This window comes from Pygocentrus nattereri, chromosome 12, assembly GCF_015220715.1.
Source record: "Pygocentrus nattereri isolate fPygNat1 chromosome 12, fPygNat1.pri, whole genome shotgun sequence".
NCBI classification, from domain to species: Eukaryota; Metazoa; Chordata; class Actinopteri; order Characiformes; family Serrasalmidae; genus Pygocentrus; species Pygocentrus nattereri.
This window is the reverse complement of record NC_051222.1, coordinates 34,119,354-34,142,147: the sequence shown is the minus strand read 5'-3', so window position 1 is coordinate 34,142,147 and position 22,794 is coordinate 34,119,354. Positions and strand designations below refer to the sequence as shown.

The 22,794-nt window shown below is 38.6% G+C and overlaps 2 protein-coding genes across 3 annotated transcripts; both read right to left on the bottom strand.

The window, feature by feature from the left end:
- Positions 1–988: 988 nt before the first annotated feature.
- Positions 989–9,783, bottom strand: LOC108414725 (GTPase IMAP family member 4-like). 2 transcript variants are annotated; one of them, XM_017687623.2, is made up of 2 exons: positions 9,698–9,783; positions 989–2,718 (listed from the first exon to the last, which is right to left on the bottom strand). In XM_017687623.2, exons 1-2 carry the CDS (start codon positions 9,729–9,731, stop codon positions 1,817–1,819), a joined length of 936 nt encoding a protein of 311 aa, XP_017543112.2. In that variant the 5' UTR covers positions 9,732–9,783; the 3' UTR covers positions 989–1,816. The 2 variants fall into 2 exon arrangements, with proteins under 2 accessions (XP_017543112.2, XP_017543113.2); XM_017687624.2 differs by lacking the exon at positions 9,698–9,783 and adding an exon at positions 5,145–5,181.
- A 2,459-nt stretch (positions 9,784–12,242) lies between these two features.
- Positions 12,243–22,415, bottom strand: LOC108414724 (GTPase IMAP family member 8-like). The gene is made up of 3 exons (XM_017687622.1): positions 22,313–22,415; positions 16,724–17,920; positions 12,243–13,693 (listed from the first exon to the last, which is right to left on the bottom strand). Exons 1-3 carry the CDS (start codon positions 22,329–22,331, stop codon positions 13,083–13,085), a joined length of 1,827 nt encoding a protein of 608 aa, XP_017543111.1. The 5' UTR covers positions 22,332–22,415; the 3' UTR covers positions 12,243–13,082.
- Positions 22,416–22,794: the final 379 nt, after the last annotated feature.

Sequence of the window (22,794 nt, the reverse complement as noted above, 5' to 3'; positions counted from 1 at the left end):
GACAAACACTGGCTCAAACTGATGAGCTCAGTGACTTTACATGTGGCAATGCAATGGGATGCCGCATCCACCACAAGTCATTTTGTGAAATTTCTGCCCTGCTAGATCTGAGATTAGATTAAGTGACCCTTATTAGTCCCACAACGGGGAAATTTCACCTCTGCATTTAACCCATCCGTGAGGTGAAACACCACATACACACAAGTGGACACAAACACTGGAGTGGGGCAATAAGCACTCTTGTCCAGAGCAGTGGGCAGCCCCATCCACAACGCCAGGGGAGTAGTTGGGGGTTAGGTGGTTTGCTCAAGTGCAATTCAGTTACTTGCTGTCGGCTCAGGGGACCGAACCAGCAACCTTCCGGTCACAGGGCTGGTTCCCTAACCTCCAGCCCATGACTGCCCCTGTTATGCTATTATACTGCTATTATTCGGAAATAGATGCACCTATGAGCAATAACAGCTTAGCCAAGAAGCAGTAGATCACGCAAACTCACAGAGTTGGGCCGCTGAGTGGGGAAATGTATAGTGCCTGTCCCCTTTTGAATAACTCACTAAGAAGTTCCAAATTACCTCTGGAAGCAACATCAGCAAAAGAACTGCACGGTGGGAGCTTCAAGAAAGCCTAAGATCAAAAAGCATAATGCCATGCTTCAGATGGTGTGGGGGAAAAGCAGACTGCCACTGGAATCTGGAGCCCATTCATCCAGAACAGCGTAAGAGTGTTGGTACAAACCCTAGTGAGGATTTTACCAACACAGAGGAAAAAATGGAAAGAGAGGATAAGAGAGGTCAGAGAAAACAGAGAGAAGGAAGAACACAAACTGAAAGTGAGTGAAAGTGTTCCAGAGCAAGACATGCAAAACAGCAAAGTGAGCATGCATTATCTGAAGACAAAAGAAAGACAGTTGACGATCAAATGAACCAGATGGATGTTTGGAACCTTTTTGCACTCTTACAACAGACAAAAAAAAACCCAACACATTCTGTCCTTAACTAGACATGTGAGTTTATTTACTTAAGTTTTTACCCTTTCAGATGGTCATAAATGCCCATATAAAATTGTGTCCAATCTCTTTCAAGAAAAGATGTCTAAACTTTATATGCACAATCACATGAATGCATTAGGCATAATCAAAAAAGGTGATCATCAAGGAATTGCTTTGTTTTGTATTGGTCCTGATACATTTTTATACTGGTGGCAACTCAAAGTGCTTTACAGATAAACAAAAATACAACATACATAATACAATCTGGACCAAACAGGTCCAGACCTCCAAGGTCACTATGCCAAATGCAAACTGTGAGTTAGAGGGATATAAAGCCCCACAGCATTGGGCTGTGGATCAATGGAACTATGTTCTCTGGAGTGATGGAGATCCATCCCATACCTTCAGAATGAGGTGGAGTGACATTTGTGATCCAGAATGAATTATCAAACATCAGTACCTGACCCCACTAATGCTCTTGGGGCTGCATGCAATTAAATCATAACAGCAATGTTCCAATCTCTAATGTAGAGTCTTCACAGAGAAGCAATGGCTGTAATAGCAGCAAAGATTCTTACCCTTGATTTCAGAAGAAATGGTAGATGAGCAGTTGTCTGCAGTTGATTTTTTTTAATAATGATCATGTACACGAAAAGATCAAGCAAAGCAATCATATCTGATGTCTGCACCACCTGATCATCCACCCAATGAGTAGTATTACCTTCATTACTATTACATTTATTGTCTGAATAACGTGTTATCATAGCAGGATGAGTGATCTCATGTTTTACAGAGCATCAATTAAAACACCCTCTGATGGACTGAAGACTATCTGTCCATTTCAGTGTCCGAATACAATCCAATTAGTGCGCCAATGGTACCGCCACTCCAGAGGATCAAAGCCTTCAAACAAAAACACGTCCATGAATGAGCCAAAGTCCCTATTAAAGAAAGTACTACAATAATGACCACCCCAACTCCAAAACCCTTCAGAGCTGATCTGAATATCGCACATAGTTCAGCCAACAGTGCTTTCATTATTACCTCTGAGAGTTTTAGAAGAAACTTCCCTACTTTTTTAATGACCAGCTCTGCTTTCCCATTCCTTTCATCTTCTCTCCATCTCTTCTCCTCCTTGCTGACCTTTCTATGGTACATCTTAGTAGTGTAATGCTGTCTTCCATTCTTCTCTACCAGTCTGTCTATCTTCTCTAGCAGCTCTGAGACCTGAACTCGCTCATATTTCTCATTGTTTCTAAAGACATGGTACCCTGCTCTGCATTTTTCCATCAGATTTTGGATTTCAGCATTCTTATTCTTCATCTCTACTGGATGAAGACCACCAGTGAAGAGCACCATTGTGAACTTCAGCGCTTCTTTTCCAAAGTTCTCCTGAATCCACTTCCCAGCATTCTTCTCTTTGTCTGTAAATCTCCCCACTCTGACCACCAGCAGGAACACGTGAGGACCAGGAGCTGACAGTGAGACCCTGTCACATTGATCTATTTCAGCTTTCAGCTTCCCTTCACTTCTTGATGTATTGAAGAGTGCTGGAGTGCTGATGACTGAGATCTTTCTGCCCTCCACTGTTCCTTCATGTTTCTCACACCTACTGCTTACAGATTTAGTGGAGAGATGATCCACAAATGCCTCTCTGCCCAGGATGGTGTTTCCAGCGGAATGTTTTTCTGCTCCATCCTCACCCAGGAGAACAATCCTTAAAGCTGACACTGTGGAGAGGCATTAAATACGTTATATACAGCACAACTAAACTAACAAAGGATTAACATAGAAACTCTGCCAGTGACATTAATAAAGGATAAGCACCATGTAAGTGTACCACTATGTTCACTCATGCTTTTTACATGTTACTAGTCTCAAATGTAGTAGACAACAGATGATATGATAACAGTGATAAGTAATATCACTGCCCTTCATATGCAGGCTGGGGTTTAATTCCCCACCCAGGCAAACCCACCATGCTATATCAATATTGGTTGGCAAGAATCTTAGTGCTGCAGTTGCCTATATCTGTAAGATGACCAGAATATAAGCTGTGAATAAAAGCTTTTACAAAACAATATGAACATCATCTAATGCAGTCTTTTTAATTATCACATGCTTATTATTTGAATAATTCATGAGGCTTATATACAATTTTATGTGCATTTGTTATTTGTTTTTTATAGGTTTTGTCTGAAAATCAAAAATATTCTGTACACAGTGAAATGAATGTCATTACACAGATTAGCCTGATGAACAAACTTTACATTCTGGCCAATGGAGAGCAAAACTTTCAAATATGTCAGTAAGTGATTCAAGTAGCAGTTAAATTAAACTTGTGAACTTCCCTGTGAGAACAGAACACAACATTTCTACCAACTGCATTCTTTCTCTGTTCATTTAACACCTCCTGGGCAGAGTCAGTAGTGATTGTCTTGATAAAATGATCAAAAAGATAAAATGCCTCAGCGTTCAAGCTGAAACCCACTGTACTCTGGTCTTTCTGTAGTCCCTGAACTACAGTTGTATGCAGAAGTTTGCCAAATGTCATAGTTTGTTGATTTTGTAAGTGAAAATAAGTAACAACTTCCTCTACAGAGAACACAGTTCTGTACATGTTAATACACAATTACTGTTCATTCACTGAATTTAACATACTGGACAAAATGAAGCATAAGTGGCCTGAGGCTCGTCTTGCTTTGTATGTTTGTTAAACTAGAGCAAATAAATAGAAAGTGTATATTACAAGATTGATATTTAAGACTCTTCTCTGTAGAACGTGTTAATTTACTTCCACTTACAAAATCACCAAAAATATTTGCATATGATGGACACAGCAAGCAATTACAAAAGCATGTACATTAGCCCCCATTATTTATTAATATGGAAAAAGTGGAAACATTACTGTAGCAATAATATTCATATTGATCAGGGTTACAGGTTCTGCACAGACCGTGAATTAAAAGAACGGTAAGACACCGAAATCAAAGAGCAACATACCATCGTGCTCATCACTACTAAAAGAGCTTTTGCACAAGTCATGGTGCTTTATTCTCCAGCTGTTGTTGACCACCACCATGCCATACATACACCGATTTTTCTCTGATGCCGGCCTTACACCAAATGACTTTTCAAGCGATTTCACTGTCGCAGGCAAATGTCCAGTGTCAGAATAAAATCATGAGAGTCGTGTCATACTCGCATCATCTCGATCATTAGTGTGAGGTGGTCAAGATGGGCATCTTAAATGCACCTTTTTCTTATCTTGATGCCGCGACAAAATCAACTGTGTTTAATATTATCATACGTTTTAAGTCACTCACGCAAATCCTGACATGCAATGAAGGGGAATAATAAATAAATGTTATTTCTATTGTAATAATAAACATTATCATAATAGAAAGCATACACTTCTGTCAGGAGCAGGATGGGGAATAATCTCAAAAAATCGAGTTGCAGTCCTGTAAACAGTGACACTGCAAGATCCCCAGTCTTTGCAAAATCATAGCCTGTGACTAAAAACCATCACAGTGTCTTTTAAAGACTTTAGTCTTTTAAAAGACGTTTAAAAGTCTTCTAGTGTATGCTTAGCATAACAGTTCCCTCTAAGCCTAAGCAATGCCTTATTATCTCAGATGTCAGCTCTGGACTGATGCTCAGTTCTCCCTGCTCTTACAAATATCCCCCCAGGGAAAATTAGCCTAACATTCACAATAAGAGTCCTTATCAGAATAACCTCATTGAATAAAATCATTTCTTAAGCACACTACACTATTATTCATTTAATCTATTAATGTAGCATTGTGTCTATTCCTTCTTCTCAGGCAGACATAGACATAACCTATGGAAATGTACTGAGTGGCAAGTTCACTGAAAATAATTATTGGCTGATTATTTGCTGAACTTTGATTGAACGATTATTGATTGATCATTGATCATAGCAAATCTACATGGTAATGTTTGACTCCCTCAATATCTCTAATGAAATAGAGACCACCTCTCATTTATTTGAGTACAAATTCATTCATTTTTCAGAATCAAAACTAGAAAATCAATTTTAGTATTTAGTTCTTTATCTTTCCTACAGCTTCTATTTGTTTTGGGAGACTTGCTTTCAGTTATCAAATTAATGAACAGGGGTTCAGGTACTTACTTTATGATGTAAAAGCGATGGCTTAAAAGAGACGTGCAGTGAGGTCTGAAAGGAACTTCTGTCCAATAAAGCTGAAGCCGCCCAGGTGTTTATTTGTTTTCAGTGCTATTCCTGTATCACAACAAGACCACACCTTCACCACAGAAAGGGCCAAACGTTTTGGTGATATCATGCGTTTTATCAGCTCTTCACAAAGGAAAGCCCATCCCATCTCCTCGTTGTGTCCATGTCAATGGGATATTAAAAAAAGAGTCTTCATATTTTTGCATTAATAAATGTAAATATCCAGTAAATAAACTCTCCAAAAAGTATTTCTGCTCAATCTTATCCTGCTAGTGAAAGTGCAATGACCCTGTTTCCATGGTGATTATGAATGTAACTAGGCTGGTCTTAAAAGAACATACCAGCATCTAAATGATGTTCCGAGAGGTTTGATGTGAAGTATGCTTTTTGATAAGACAGCTGGCTTGGCCGCTTTATTCATTGTCCTTTTAAAATGCATGAGCTACTGACAATAGAAAGAAACGTAGGTAACTCTTCAGACTCTTAAAATAGATGTGCTAAAAACAGCATAATGTGTCCTAAGCTGGACACATTGGTGATTAGAACCAACATTCATTTCATTATAATAATAATAATAATAATACAAACCTTAGTTCTGGTAAAGTTGGGACATTTTGCAAAATGCAATAAAACAAGAATCTATGATTTGTTAATTCCCTTGAACTACATAACTGACAAAATCATAAGTGAAATTATGTTGAGAAATGTTCTTTTTGAGCTGTTTGACAATTTGGCACAAATTACTGAGCCATGACCCATATGTACTTGGTAACGTTGAGCCTCTGGTGGATGTTTGTTTCATACCGTGTCATGATACCCTCACCCTTTACCAATTTACCTGCTTATTGTGGTTTCAAAACGGTGAAAATTGAATAAACTTTGCACTACTATTTTGCCCATGTCCAACCTTTTTGAGTATGCTGCATGTATCAAATTCACAATTTCTTTATGTTTACTATCATGTTGGTCAGCCTAAACATCAAAAGTAACTTCTTTGTTCTTTTGTGATTTAAATAAAGAAAGAAAAGATTTGAATAAACACAGATTCTTGTTTTTATTGCGTTTTACCAAATGTTCCAACTTTAACAGAAACTTGGTTTGTATGTTTTAAAAATCATTCATGTATTTAATGTATTTGCATTTTATTTGCCCATCTGCATTTAAACCCAGGCAAATTTCCACATAAAGTTTCCATAAAGTTAATCTAATCGAATCGAATCTAATCAGCTCCTCAATAAGCCATCTTTGACTTCATGTTTCACTGACCTGGTGAAAATGGTTTGAAAGTATGTTGTTTTATGTGGTCTCATGTTGTATTATTCTTTTTGTTTGGCTGTTTCAGGAAACTTGTTCCATGAAGTTGAGATGCTTACAACTCTTGCCTCATGTTTCAAATGAATTAAATAGAGGCTTCTTAATACATGTACTAATTATCCTGTTTGCAATACTCTATGACAAAAGGCAAATGACAGCATAATCGACACTTAAAATATAAATTAATTATATTAATGACATTGCATAAGTCAATTATTATACTATTACTATTAAAGCAAGCACAATAATTTATACTAAGCAATAGCCAATAGTATTTAGCCCATCATCGACCTACTGAGCATTTTCATTGTGTATCTGCCTTCTTGTTTATGACCTTCTTGCCTGTTTATTCCGAATACGCCTTTTGCTTAACCCTTTGGATTGTTTGTTTATGGTTATGTTTGTTTTCTGGCTGAGGTTTTTGGTTTTGACCCATGCCTTCTTTGTGACTATGAGCTCGGATTATGTCTCTATCAGTAAAGCCTTTCTTGTTCATTTTACCGTGAGCGTCTGATTTAATCTGTGCTGTTACAGCGATAACTGAAAAGAAACAATATGATACATAGAGCTAAAGAATGTCTGCATGTATGAAGTAATGTACATGCTCTTCTGTTAAAATGTTTAAATCATATTCCTAATAACAGACACTATGCTTTACACCTCATTTCAATTATTTATTTATTATTTATTTACAGTTAAAACAGCCATTAAGCTTATTCATGTTTGAAAGGCATTTTGGGGCGTGATTAGATAATCCATTTGTACAAGAGCAATGTCAAAGGAACATAGGTGGAAAACAAACAAACAAAACAGGCTTCCAAAGCTGGGGGACAAAGAAAATGACACACTAAATACTGCAAAATATATTAGATTTAGTTGTTTGGGCTTCTGTGTCACTTTCTGTTAAATATGTTTGATCCTTTTTCCAAAGAATCCATCATTTGGTAATTAGTCTTTTGAATATAAGTGATGAAAATCAGCTTAATTTCAGTTATCTATGACAACACTGTCCATCTCAGTGTTGTAATTCTAATCTCCAGGGATTTTTACCAGCATTGGGTAAAGCTTGTCCAACAGCACACATGTGTGCAGTAATCACTGAGAAATCTTTACTGGTTCACTAGTAAACTGGTTAGTGGTGTAAAAATACATGAATGTATTGTGATACATTGATCTGAAGGTGAGTTTTCACACATCTCCTCTGTGATAAAACTCAAATCTGAACAGCAATGAAATGACCACAGGACAAGACAAGCGAGGTTCACACGTAGTAATCAGATCGTAGAAAACTAAAAGCTTGTTGATTAGTTTTTACGTAAATTAATGCTTTGTAACTACACTTGCCATCATCATATTGACTCCTCTAATCAGCCTGCAAGACCTCTTTTTTCTTTACTTCTTTTGCCTCCTAATATTCTTCCAGTGTAGAAAGCATGGAAACAAATGGTCCAAAGACAGTTCCATGTATTGTTTTGTGATTTGTAAAGTATTTAGTATATATATGCACTAGCAGGCTAAATAGGGTGAGTAGGAGCAGTCAAACCCCCTTTATCAAATGCAAACCAACATCTGTCTGGAAAATGACAGAGGTGTCGATTCCAGCAAGGCCAAAATGATGAGTGAAAGTACGTAGGCATTTTGGCATGTAATTTTCTCAGGGGAGGAGGGAGAGAAAAATGCAGATCTGGATGTGAATGCAATCACAGAGTACCTCCTGTAAAAGAGGAAACTACTACAGGAGCCCATGTACTGTTAACACTGTTCAAATAAGGTTGTATAGTAACAAACATTGATGTGCTTTACTAAAGCAATAAAACACAAGAGGCTGCACATTACAGTGCTACACCAGTAAGGGATGTTGTTAGGCATAAAATGAAGAGAAGTAAAATTCACTTAATCATGGTAAAATATCTGTCAGATGTAGCATTGGGTGTGTTAAAAATATAATGACAAAATCCATCAATGTTAAATAAATTATATAATTAATCATTGACAATAATTCTAATAAATAATCCTTCAAGCAATGTGGTTTGTTAACAGGCTATATTTTTTGCATGATTCCATGAACAGCACAATGGCTTAAACCATTTCGCAACTAAGTGCAAACTCTCCAAGAGTCACACAGAGAAAGTTCTTTTAGCATGTGCAGATAGCTGCAGATCTGGAATTTGATTATTATGCAGTATCAGCTCCACATCAGGGAAGGCTTTGCATATTTCAGCAAGACAGTTCTAAACCACACACTGCATCCATCACAATAGCATGGCTTCACAGAAGTGTCTGAGGGCTGAACTGGCCTTTCCAGACCTTTCACCAACATTTGGCACATCATGTAACAAAAATCCAGGTAAGAAGACCAGGACGGCTGAGCAGCTAGAATCATACATCAGACAAGAATGGGACAACATTCTTCTCCCAAAACTCCAGCAGTTGGTCTCCTCACTTCCCAGACCTTTACAGACTGTTGTTAAAAGAGAGGATGCTATACAATGGTAGACATCAACTTTTTTGAGATGCATTGCTGCCATCAAGCTCTAAATGAGTTAATATTTTTAATGAAATGGTAAAATGGCTCGCATTCAATATCTGATATGTGTTTTATGTCTTACTGTGAATAGAATAAAATGTGGGTCAGATTTGCAAATTATTGCATTCTATTTTCATCTGTATTTATCATTTTACACAACATCCCAACTTTTTGGAATTGGGGCTGTAGAACACTTAGCCATTCTGTGACCATGTCCATGAATTTCATCTGTAAAGATGTAACGGGGAGCGAGGAGGCGGACGCATGTGCTGAGATAAGCGAGATTTATTAAGGGCAAATCCAAAATCAGGGTCGAGACAGTCCAGGGTCAATGAGTCAATACGGATAGATCGGGGACCAGACATGACATAAACCAGAATACAACAGAACAAGTAGAATACTTGAATACGACACTGGAAAGACGAGGGACAGGTGAAAACAATCAGGGGCAGAGTAACCAAACAAGGGGCAGGACTATGGATACCAAAACAAAGATGCAGGTGGACTGTACCAAAACACAAACATGTACAGGACTGGGAGGGGCCAATCATGACAAAAGAGTGGTTTATCCCAGCTATGATGGCACATCATAGTAATTGCACTGACACTGTTTGCCATTTCATCACCTTTAACTAAATATGATACAAACCTCTATTTTGGAAAAGTTGGGACCATCCATCCATCCATCATCTTCTGCTTCTCCGGGGTTCGGATCGCGGAACCAGTGTGTCCTGGGTCTTCCCCGGGGTCTACCGGTGGTGTCGAGGAGGCATCCTAACAAGATGCCTGAACTACCTCAGCTGGCTCCTCTCGACGTGGAGAAGCAGCGGCTCTACTCAGAGTCCCTCCCGGATGACCGAACTTCTCACCCTATCTCTAAGGGAGAGTCCAGACACCCTGCGGAGGAAACTCGCGATCTCGTTCTTTCTGTCATTAGAAAAGTTGGGACAATTTGTTAAAAAGTAATAAAAAACAAATCAGTGATTTTTAATACTCTTGAGTTAAATAATGTTTATTAATAATCAACTTGCAAAGAAATTTATTTTAATGTTTTGGCTGACCAACCTGATCATGTTACGTGAGTATAAAAAATGAATTTAATGCCAGAATAAGAGTGAAAAGGTGGGATGGGATAAGATGGGATGTGGCTCAGCCCTTTGAGCCAAACCTTGGGAGAGAATTGTCAAACAGTTCAAAAAGTTCACAAAAACAGTCTTAATGCATTGCAATGTATTTATGTCTCACCATCTAGCAGACAATGAAATTTCAGAAATGAAAATCTGGAGAAATCTGTAGCACAAGGCCTGAAACCGCTGTTGAATACACATGACCTTCAAACCCTCAGAAGACACTGCACCAGAAAGCATAATGCTCCTGTGTTAAATATAGCCACATGCTCTCAGGAGTACTTACGGAATTTGTCAGTTAATACAGTCCACTGCTGCACTTAGAACTGAAAAGTGGCAGTGGAAGTGTACATGGTGATGTGTGTTCGCTGGGAAAATGGATTTTGAGTTATCCACGCCAAAGATGAAAGGAATCATCCAGACTTTTATTAGTAAAAGACACTATAGCCAACATCTGCCATGGTATGGGCTGCATCAGTGTCTATGAAAAGGGTATATTTATATTTGCGAAGGTACGGCTGATGCAGGCATTTGTAATGGGATTTTAGAGAAAAATACGTTGCCACCAAGATGACACATTTTCCAAGGAAGTCCGTGGTTATTTCAGCATGATAATGCCAAGTATCATTCGGCCTGCGATGCAACAACATTTCTTCATAGACAGAGTGTGCTTGGCTGGCCTGCTTGCAGTCCAGATCTGGAGCAGCAGAAGTCTTGAATCAAGCAAGAATGGACAAAGTTTCCATGTGCAAAACTACAAATATATATATATATATATATATATATATATATATATATATATATATATATATATATATATATATATATATTCTTTCTAGTTTATTGTTTTTTTTCTTTTGTTTGTGTTCTTTTGTCCTGTGAAGCACTGCGATTAGACTAACACTAAACTGTAGCTAGCATAAAGTGAAATTTCACAGTTTTCCCACATGGTGGAGCACAAATACCTTTCTTTACTTCTATTTAGTTACCTCTGGAAAAGGCTGTGTGAAATAAAGAAATGCACCTGATAATAATATGAATGCTTATTGATATTTATATTTTATATTTGAATAATCTAAGAGATAATTTTTTTATTTTGAAATTGCTCCTTTCTGCTTCTACATATTATTCCAATGACATAGGAGTGTTTGTATGGTAGTATTAAAATCCATGAACCTCTAAAAAATACATATTTACATAATGATTTCTGATTGATTTTCAATCATAATGAACATTATCTCTGCCCTGATAAATTCTGATTCCTAAATTGCCTCTGCTGGCAATGGAAAATATAGAAGTCAGGTTTAACTAACAGTCCATTTAAGTATATTTAAATTAATGCAGTAATGAAACTTCAAAATAGAATATAGACATTCTTACGGATGCTTTTCTGCTTTTTTATTTCCAAAAATTAACAGACTTTCAAATTTGTTTCTTAGTCAAATATGTCTCATTAAAATGTGAAATGTCAAAAAGTCTTGAAATGTAAATTTGTACTAATAAAAACTAATTATTTACCTATTTCACACTGTACTATGTGGAATGGACAGAGAATAACAAAAATAATTATAGTTGAAATTACATTGCCTCTATTGTTTCTCTTCCTGTGTTGAGACTCATGCTGAACTGTAGCTAAAATGAAAGTAAATTGCACAGATTGGCCATCTGAGGGAGCTGTAGTGTGTCCTCAACTAAGAGACTTAGCGATTTTTCAGTAGTTTAAAGATCCAGTTACCTTGAAACACAGCCAAGTGAAAGTAGGAAATGTCCGTGATAATGAAGCACAAGTTTTATAGTGTTTTACGGAGGCTTAAAACAAACTAAGAAACTTTAATTCTGACTTTCTCTCTGCACATCCTATTCCAAAGGCATGGTCATGGATGTGTTTGTGACACTTTTATTAATATCTGTTGATGAAACTCTGCTAGCAGCTGTTCCCTTCCACTCCACCTTCCACTCTTCTGGGAAGCTTTCTACAAGATTCAGTGTGTGTCTGTGGGAATTTTAGCCCATTCATCCAGAAGAGCATTTGTGAGGTCAGACACTGACGTTGGACGAGAGGGCCTGGCTCACAATCCCTGTTCATCCCAGAGGTGTTGGATGGGGTTGAGGTCAGAGGTAGTGAGAAAGAACGTTGTTATAAGTTGGACAGCACAAGAATAATATAAAAATAAGGTGTAATCCTCCACAGTTCCAACCATTATATATGAGAGAAAGATCATGTGCAAGGTATTCCTTCCCATCTTTAAATGACATCCTGTAAATGAGTATATGTACAGAGAGACCCCAAAGGGGGCTTGACGGTGTCACGATTGGCCCCTCCCAGCCCTGTCCATGCGCTTGTGTTGTGTTTACTTCCTAGTCCTGTCCATGTGCTTCTTCGTTTTGGTTTTCAGTCCAACCCCATTGTTTTGTGCCACCATCCCTGACTGTCTCCACCTGTGTTTCCACCTGTCCCTCATGTATTTAAGCCCTGTGTTTTCCCCTGTGTGGTTGCAGGTCTTTGTTTGAGATGTATGTCTGATATAAGGTTTGTGTTTGAAGTGTATGTTCTGTTTGAAGAAGTTTTGTTTATTTCTGGCCTGTTTGGAGTTCTGTGTTCTTTTATCATGTCTGTCCATGACCATGGACTGTTCTGACCCTGATTTTGGATTTGCAATTAATAATAAATCTCGCTTGCCTCCGCACACGTGTCCGCCTCTACGCTCCCAGCCGTTACAGATGGGGTACTGGTGCCTTCAATTTTGATTGTAAAAACATTTTAATCACAACACATTTCATGTAATTTTCTGATAAATGCTGCAGTTGTAAAATTGTACAGCATCCTCTACATTTTTGAAAACATTGCACTAATATTCATCACGGATCTTATCAACAGAGGTTGAAACATGGCTCAAATGATATCATTTAGGACACAGAACAGCTCCACTCTTCATTTCTCTTTCTCTGAACCTCCTGGTACATCTCATTAGTGTAGTGCTGTCCTCCATTCCTCTCCACCACAGCCTCAATCTTCTCCATCAGCTCTGTGACCTGAGTGCGGTCCACTTGCTCCTCATTGTTGAAGACATGAAAAGCTCCTCCACAGCTGTCCACAAATTGCCCCAAGCTATAATGCAAGTCCTTGTGCTCGACTCTCCCCCATTTGTCTCCACGGGTGATCAGGACTACGCTCCGCTTTAGGAATTCATCTCCAAAATGATTCTTTAGTGGATAAAATGTTTCATTTACCCGCGCAAAGGTGGGAGAACGTATCACAAGCAGGAACGCATGAGGTCCAGGAGAACAGAGGCGCATGCACTCTTCAAACTCAGAATGATTCAGGCGACTTCTGTTACATTCAGTGTCGATTACAGTGACAGACTTATTTCCCACCATTCCATCCTGTCTTTTACAAATTGTGGCAGAGGGTGATTTAATTAAGTCCTTTCCGAAAGCTTCTCTGCCCAGAATAGTGTTTCCTGTTGCACTCCTTCCTGCGTGAGGTCTACCTAAAAGAACAATCCTCACATCAGATTCTGCAAAACAGAACACAGGCAGGAGATCACTGCACTGATTATGCTTCACATTCTGAAAAAAAGTCATTATAAACTTATATAAAGTTATATAAACTTTGCATAAATCATATGTCATAATATATATTTTGTTAGTTTAATAAAATAAAAATAAATCCACAAAATTAAACAAATAAATTGTAAAAAGTGAACTGTAATACTGTTTTACTTGAATAATATTTTGGGAACAACATGAATTTTATTGAATGACAGTTAATGTGTTACTAATAAATATCAAATAAACAAGCATTACTCACAAACGCCTCCTAATGGTGTTGTTAACCAGAGGTGGACGAAGTACACAAACCATGTACTTATGTTAAAGTCGAGACCCCCAAGGTAAAATATTCCTCCAGTAAAAGTAGAAGTTCCTCCCTTTAGACCTCCACTTGAGTAAAAGTACTAAAGTATTTACCTTCAAATGTACTTAAGTATAAAGTAAAAGTACTAAAAGAGTAATTCTGGCTCTGATGTCCTGTTATCATTTTTATAACCAGACTGGCTTCATGAACTCATTTCAGGTGAAAGTCCTCCAGCGTCTCTCTTGGTAAACCAGTCTTTTAATAGAACGTCATTAATTAGTGACGCTGACGTCTATTAAAATGATCAGAAGCACAAAACACTGAAGGTAAACAGTTTCCATCAGGGAGAACCGAGTGGCTCTGAAATCACTTTTTACACACAAGCAAAGTTTCAGTTTCAGATTTATTTACAACTTAGTTCCAAGTTTAAGTTGAATAAAAACTGGCTTTAAACTCAGGATCACAGATGAGCTCCTTTACTATGTTGATCTGTAGACGTCTGTTCATAAACATAAACCAGCCCAAACTCATTTACTATAAAATGAAATGGTGTTTGTAGAAATTCAGGAAAAAGCCGCGTCAGTCTCGACTGCATATGTGGACATATTTCTATATTGAGCTCTATTTACACAAAGTTAGGTTAGTTCATCATTTATGTTGAACAGACTCTCCCAAAGTTTGACGCTGCTGCGCTGACGTTGAACCGCGTGCTGCACTGGGTCGGTATGACCAACAGGTCAAAACCAGCTCTAAACAAAGTGACCGCTGGGCCCTGATTGGTGCTCTGGCTTTGCGCTTCTTTCGTTTTGACATGTTACGTTTTTATACACACAGAAACCAAAAGGAACGACAGATTTCTCAAAGTGTAGGAGGAAAAAGTCGGATATTAGACTCTGAAATGTAGTGGAGTGAAAGGAGAAAGTCGCCCAGTAATGGAGAAACTTAAGTACAGATACACCAAAAAATACTTAAGTAAAGTAACAAATTACATTTACTCAGATACTGTCCACCACTGTTGTTAACAAACATCAGATAAACATCATTTTTCCTGCCCTTAATGTAAAGTTATCTCACAGTGTGATCATTTGCTTTTTGCAATGTTTGTTTTTGCCTTAGTGAAAAATAAATGAATAAGTTCTGGTCTCCGGCCACAAATGACGGCCTCAAGGCAGGATGAATAGTAATATTTATTGATATTGTTTATCAACTAATATGTCCTGTTCTAGCATATATGAGTGTTCAGGTAGACCATTAAAATAATAAAGTAATAATAATAAAATAATCAAATAATAATAATAAGGTATAGGTTCTATAGGTTCAACAGTAGGTGTTGGTACTGCTGGAGATACTCAAAGCAAGCTTCCCTTTGGTGAAAGTTCAATGATTTAGCAGCAGTACACATTCAGTAGATAATCCAGAGACTTTTAATTGACACTGTAAATAAAATTAGTTCATAATCTGCTGAATTCAGTTGTTTTTCACTTTATTTGGAGTCCAAGTTCAGATCAATAGATGTTTATCTGAGAGGAGCTGAACAAGTAACTGGTTTAATATTGACCATCTCAATATCCTCAACAAGCTGATATAAACATACTGACACCATCCTGTACCTAGAGCTTCACAGGATTAGGACTTGGTTAGGATTAGGTTTTGGGTTAAGGTTAAAGTTAGGATTAAAGCCAGGTTGAGGATTAGCATTAAGTTTTGGGTTGAGGTTAAGGTTGGGATTAGGGCTGAGATGATGGTTATAAGTACGTTTTGGGTTGATGTTAAGGTTAGGGTTAGGATTAGGGCCATTGTGAGGGTTAGGCTTAGGATTTGTGGAAGGTTAGGTTTTGTATAAAAGTAACATCTTAACAGAACATCTACTCAATGTAAGTAATGTGGCAACAGAACATCTACAAGACATTTACTTTAACGTATTCAGATGTTTCACTACTGCTACTTCACTCATATGTTGTTAATGTGTTACAGATACCCTGTTAAGAGTTTATTAATCAGCCCCAAAGGACAACTCAAAATAAGGTGTTATTAAAATACCTTGAAATGAAATTTGATCTTTCTGTGTTTAGGCTGCTGGATATGTTGGCAGCATTTTGAATTGCTATTGATAGGTCATTTTTGAGAATTAATAAAAAATAATGTAAACTTTGAACTTCTGTGAAGCAGTAATTTTGTTACAAGCACATTAACCATTTATTTATGGCATTTGGCCGACGCTCTTATCCAGAGCGAAGTACAATTTGATTGTTTTACACTGGAAATGGAAGGTGGTGTTAGGAGTCTTGCCCAAGGACCCTTATTGGTATAGTGTAGGGAGCTTACCCAGGCAGGGGATTGAACCCCAGTCTACAGTGTAGAAGGCAAAGGTCTTACCCACTACACCAACCAATGGCTTTTAGACAACCACTGGCATCTTGGTTTCAATTAATGTGCTTTTTTCATGATGTATTATCCTTATATTGGTAGAGTTGGGAAAATTTGGGAAACTTTTAGAAATGTACAACACAGCCTGCTGCTTTTCCTGGGGAATTATTGCATTGTTCAACAGTGTTTTCTCCGAGTATGTCAACTAGTGACTTAGTATGAGACATCATATATATATATATATATATATATATATATATATGCTGTTTTTATTTTGATAACATTTCAAATAATTTTATCTATTAAAATCGTCTGCATTACTCACCTCTCTCAGATACTCCTTCCATCACTGCCTGCTCCTGTTCCCACTTTATTCTTTCCCTCTCCCTCCGACTCTCCTCTTGTCTTCTGAGATCTTCTCTTGTGCATCTTTCTCTCTCTTTCTCTCTGTCTGCCTTACTTAGATATTTAACCGACTCCTCTTTTCTTTCTTTGGACTGCTCTTCCCCCACCCCATCTTCAGTCCTCATCCCTTCATCTAGTGTTGTGGTCTCCATGCTCTGTCTATTTTGTAGCCTTTTGTTAGAGTTCTTCAGTCTTTCCTTTGTCTCTGGTGCTCTGCTATCTGCAGTATTGAGCAGTGTAACCAGCACTGTCTGTTCTTCTTTAATCTTCTCCACTTCTTCTTCTTCTGCTGCCTTAGTCTCACTTTCTTGAGCAATGTCATTGTCTCTTCTCTCATCCTTTCTTTTCCACTCCTTTTTTTGCATCTTTGCTTCTTGGCCCTGCTGTTTTTTGATTCCGTCTCTTCTTTTTTTCTCCTGTTCTTCCCTCTCTTTTTCTTGATGTTGCTTTAGTAATTCTTTCTCTATTTTCTTCTCTTCTTCTTCAGCTTTGGTGGCTTCTTCTACTTTCTTCTTTTGCATCACCTTGTACATTTCATTGCTGTAATGTTGTCCTCTGTTCTGCTTGACCATTTCATCGATCTTCTCCAGCAGTTTTGTGATTTGAGCAGGACTAACCTCTTTCTTACTGTTTATCAAACTATACCCACCTCCAAACTGTTCACTAAAGTGTTGAATATGTTGTTCCTCAAAAAACATCTTCCATTGTCTGCTGGTCAATTCTTCTTTTCCAGTGAAGAGCACCATGGTGAACTTCAGAGCTTCTTCTCCAAAGTTCTCCTGAATCCACTTCACAGTGTTCCTCTCTTCTTCTGTGAATCTTCTCACTCTGATCACCAGCAGGAACACATGAGGACCAGGGGAAGACAGTGAGATACACCTCTCCAGTTCAGTCTTCAGCCGGTCTGTACTGAGAGTTGTGGTGTTGATTGCCGGAGTGTCGATGACTGAGATGTTTCTGTCCTCCACTCTTCCTCTCTGTATCTCACACTCTGTAGTTTCAGTTTCTCTGAAAGCTTCTCTTCCTAATATTGCGTTGCCTGTTGCACTTTTTCCAACACCAGTGTTACCCAGAAGCACCATCCTCAGCTCTGGTGAATCAGAAGCTGCATCACATGCTTGGAAAACAACAATATGACAGTTTGAGACAATGTACATTGTTTTCAGCTCTATTTTATTGTTATTGCAAGAGTAGTCTAGTAGGATGTCTGTGTATTACTGATTTGGTTGAATGTAATCTCATTTGCTATTTTGATGCTCAGATAGCACTTGCAATGATGTGGGTGGAGTGGTGCAGCTAGGGGTTTGGCTTTCAAAAGTAAATATTTAGCCGGTAAACAAGGTTACCCTATGCAACTATTTACTCCTATCACACTCCTGAGTGTCAGCTGGTCGGCTCTAGTCTGCAGATTTTTGGGTCAGTTGAAGTTGAGAGTTGGAGAGAGGGTGGAGTAGTGTGCAAGGGGAACAGACTCAGGTTTATGGCCTTGCGATCTGTTAGAAAAATCAGTATTATACTCTATGTTATTCAGGATTGTATTCTGTTTATGATCAGCATTATATCAATGTTGTAACCACTTACAAACATTAGTGTAATGACCTTTAATGCTCCCCTATTCTAGCCGTACACTTTGCCAAGCATACTTTGAGCATTTGCATCTAGAATTTGTTCTGTGTGTAACTGCTCCCTTGCTGCAAGAATAAAGACTTCAAAGACATCGGTGATCTCAGGCTGATTATTTAAAAGAATTTTTCTGTCACAATCTCATTTCAGACTAGTCAGTATTTATCAAACATTTCTCAACTCTGAGCATAATCTAGTAGTGTATACTGGTCAAGGACTCAATCTGAATGGCTTCCTGCACCAGCCAATGAAAAGAGTACAAAAAATACAGCAAGTAAACAAAGAAAAATGGTGAAAGGTCTCTCATCTGCAGAGCCTTAGTTGCCACAGCCAGAATGCTATATGGGGGATCCTGGAGGACGTAGAGATGTCTTCCTTCAATGCTTACTTACAGCAGCCCTTTAGGGTTTCCCTCAGAAAGGGCTAAAGTGGTGTTCATAATTTCTCTTCTCTTGGGTTGGGCCCCCGCTTGGGCAACTCCTGTATGAGAGAACCAACATGATATGTGTGCTTCTGCAGACCTGTTTATGGCTGCTTCGTGTCCCCATCCTGTCTGCGAAGGAAATATTGGCTAACTTCTCCTGAGCATGCATTAGGGAACGCAGTCATTGGCTGATTATGCCATCAAATTCTGCACTTTAGCAGCAAAAAGTGATTGGGATTCTTCTGCACTAATGGCTGTCTTTCAACAAGGCCTGAGAAAGGAGCTCAAGGATGAGCTGACCCCTTGTGACCCTCCTTCTGCTTTCAAGGACCTAACTGAGCTAGCTGCATCCATCATGGGCTCCACAATCATTCATTTGTCCAGAACTACCATGTTCCTCAATGCTGTCATCTCATGGGGGCAAGCCAGAGAGGAGCACCTCAGGGCCTTTGTCGACTCAGGGGCAGCAGGGAATTTCATTATTGCAGCACTAGCCAGGTCTCTGAAGTTGCCTTTGATTGCTCTAGACCAGGCCCTACCTGTCTTGGCCATCAATGGGCAATCTCTCAAGTCAGGGCAGTCTATTAGCAAACCAAACCACTCACACTGCACATTGGACAACACACTGAGCAGGTCTCTTTATACCTGATTAATGCCTCCATTGTGCAGTTAGTGCTGGGCTTTCCCTGGCTGCAGCACCACAGTCCTTGTCTGGAGTGGCAGAACCAGTCCATCCTTTCATGGGATGCTCTGTTCCAGACATCCTGTTTTCAGGTCCTAGTGCTTTGCATAGTGTAAATTCCCAGCGCTCAGATCCAGAATCTCTTGACTTTTCTTGAGGACCCTCAGAATGCTGGGACATCCCGGGGGTTTTCAGCAAAAAGGCCCTGCTCCTGCCCCTCCATCTGCCTTGATATTGCCCTGATGATATTGCCATATAATTGTTATCAGGCACTGGTTCCCCTCAGGGCTGACTATTTTCCCAGTCTGACCCAAAATGTAAGGCCATGGAGTATTATATCCAGAAGTCCTTGGCACTAGATATCATCCTGTCATTGACCTCCCCAGCGGAAGCAGATTTCTCCTTCATAGGCAAGAAAATGGGGGTCTTCACCCTTGTATTGATTACTGGGGACTCAATAAGTTCCTGATTAAGGAGCACTGCCCCTTGTTTCTCATGTTCTCTGCCTTTGAAGCACTGCAACAGGCATCCATCATCACCAAGCTGGACCTGTGCAGTGCCTAAAACCTAATCAGAGTTAAGGAGGGGAATGAATGGAAGACAGTTTTCATCACCCCATCGGGCCACTTTGAATATTTAGTTATGCCACTCGGACTGATGAATGCCCTAGCTGTAGTCCAGCACTACTTTAATGAGGTTCTGAGGGAGGTGCTTAATCATTACTTATTCATTTATTTGTATAACATTCTCATCTACAGCAAGAAACAAGATGAACACACAGCCCACTTCCTCACAAAAAGAGTGTGGGGTTGTTTCAGTGGAGTCCAGTGGAAGTGTATGCCTCTGAGAGGCATGGGCACGGCCAAGGGGCAGTGTTTTCTCAGCAGTCTGATTATAACCAGAAGCTACTAGCACCTTCTTTACACACTGCCTCTCCTTCTCCTCCTCAGAGCGAAACTATGATGGCAGGTCTGCTCCATCCATTACCCATCCCCTCTCGCCCATGGTCTCATGTCTCCCTTGGCTTCATCACGGAGTTATGATAATAAAAGTATCTTGAATCTTACTGACTAAGTACAATTGCTGTTTTTTATTTTATTCTTTCTCAAATAAGCATTATTATTATTGTTATTATTATTGTTGTTGTTTTAACAATACTACTACTATTACTACTTCTACTACTGCTACTACTACTACTTCTACTACTGCTACTACTAATACTTCTACTACTGCTACTACTACTACTTCTACTACTGCTACTACTACTACTTCTACTACTGCTACTACTATTACTACTACTGTTACTACTACTACTACTATTGTTACTACTACTACTACTACTACTGCTACTACGACTACTTCTACTACTATTACTACTACTGCTACTACTACTAATACTACTACTTCTGCTACTACTACTACTGCTACTACTACTACTTCTACTACTACTACTACTAATACTTCTACTACTGCTACTACTACTACTTCTACTACTGCTACTACTAATACTTCTACTACTATTACTACTACTGCTACTACTACTACTACTACTTCTACTACTATTACTACTACTACTGCTACTACTACTACTATTACTACTACTGTTACTACTACTACTACTACTACTACTACTACTACTACTACTATTACTACTACTGTTACTACTACTACTACTACTTCTACTACTATTACTACTACTGTTACTACTACTACTACTACTACTACTGCTACTACTACTATTACTACTACTGTTACTACTACTACTACTACTGCTACTACTACTACTTCTACTACTATTACTACTACTGCTACTAATACTAATACTACTACTTCTGCTACTACTACTACTGCTACTACTACTACTTCTACTACTACTACTACTTCTACTACTACTACTACTGCTACTACTACTACTGCTACTACTGCTACTACTACTTCTACTACTATTACTACTACTACTGCTACTACTACTTCTACTACTATTACTACTACTGCTACTACTACTAGTACTTATCCTACTACTACTACTATTAGTAATAATAATAATATGTTTCTTGTTTATTCATTTGTTATAATGGCATCAAAGTAAGAAGTCATTTGAGACTTTAGAAATAGCACACATAACATTTTTCTCTATCCGTTAAATGAAGACATGCTGAGGTTTTGAAGGAATGCAGTGATATTCTGCTTTTAGGACGGTATGACTGTGCTGCAGTCAGTCCTCATTTGGTTTACGTCTTTAAGTGAATAACAAGGGTTGATCTGATTAGCTGTCACTGTAGTATGCTTAACTGTGCATTTTGCTGTTGTATACAATCTCCACCCCTGTTTATAGGTGTGCTGCTCTGCTCCAGGTTACAGCCTGCACTGCTGGTCGGGAAGGTACCAGAAATATATCTGACACACCCACATGCACCAGCGGTGTGATGTTGTGCTGTATTTTTCCACTTGCAGCTAAGAACATAAAAAACAGAGCCCTTAGAGTTCAGCTTACTTTGTAATTGTAAATTAGCAAACCATCTACTTCTGAATGCACCGTAACAAGTCCTAGCTTGTAACCACAGAGTAAATGTGTCTTATTTTCACTTTCTGTTTCATGCACTTTCTTTTGTGTGCGAACAGTTTACAAAAGAAATAATAATAATCTCAATATAGCATGATAAACATGTATATCACCAATACAAAACAGCTACGTAATCCTTCACAACACCTACATTTTGATCAGATCATCCATTGTTATTCAGTTGCTTGTGGTTCTTTGTCTTTTATGGTTTACTCACCTGCATAAACGGATGTCATTTTTCTTCAAATTCACCTTTTCCCCCTGCTGGAATATTGCTTTCTTTGTTGTCTCAGTGAAACCCCCTCAGGTGGAATACAAATGAGCTGATGAACTAACTCCCGTTTGAGACTTTAGCAACATCCGCTTTAAACCACACCCCTTAATGGTCGGTAAGTGCGCATGTCCACCTCTGACATGAATACAAATAAATAAATAAATAAATCTCTTCCCGTGAAATTTGAGCTTTCGTTATTCAGGTTATTCCTGGTGTATGTTGTCTGTGTCATGTGCTGTCCTGTTGTAGAGTAAAAGTCTCTGGGAAAGGGCAGATCTGCTGGGTGTACTGGCAGCATTTTAAATCATTCTTAATTCAGCCATAAGCATAAGGGGAGTTTTGAGAATTGATCAAAGTAATGTAAACTTTAAGCTTCTGGAAAAAAAGGGATTTTGGGAATGTCACTAGGCTACTGAATAAAATGC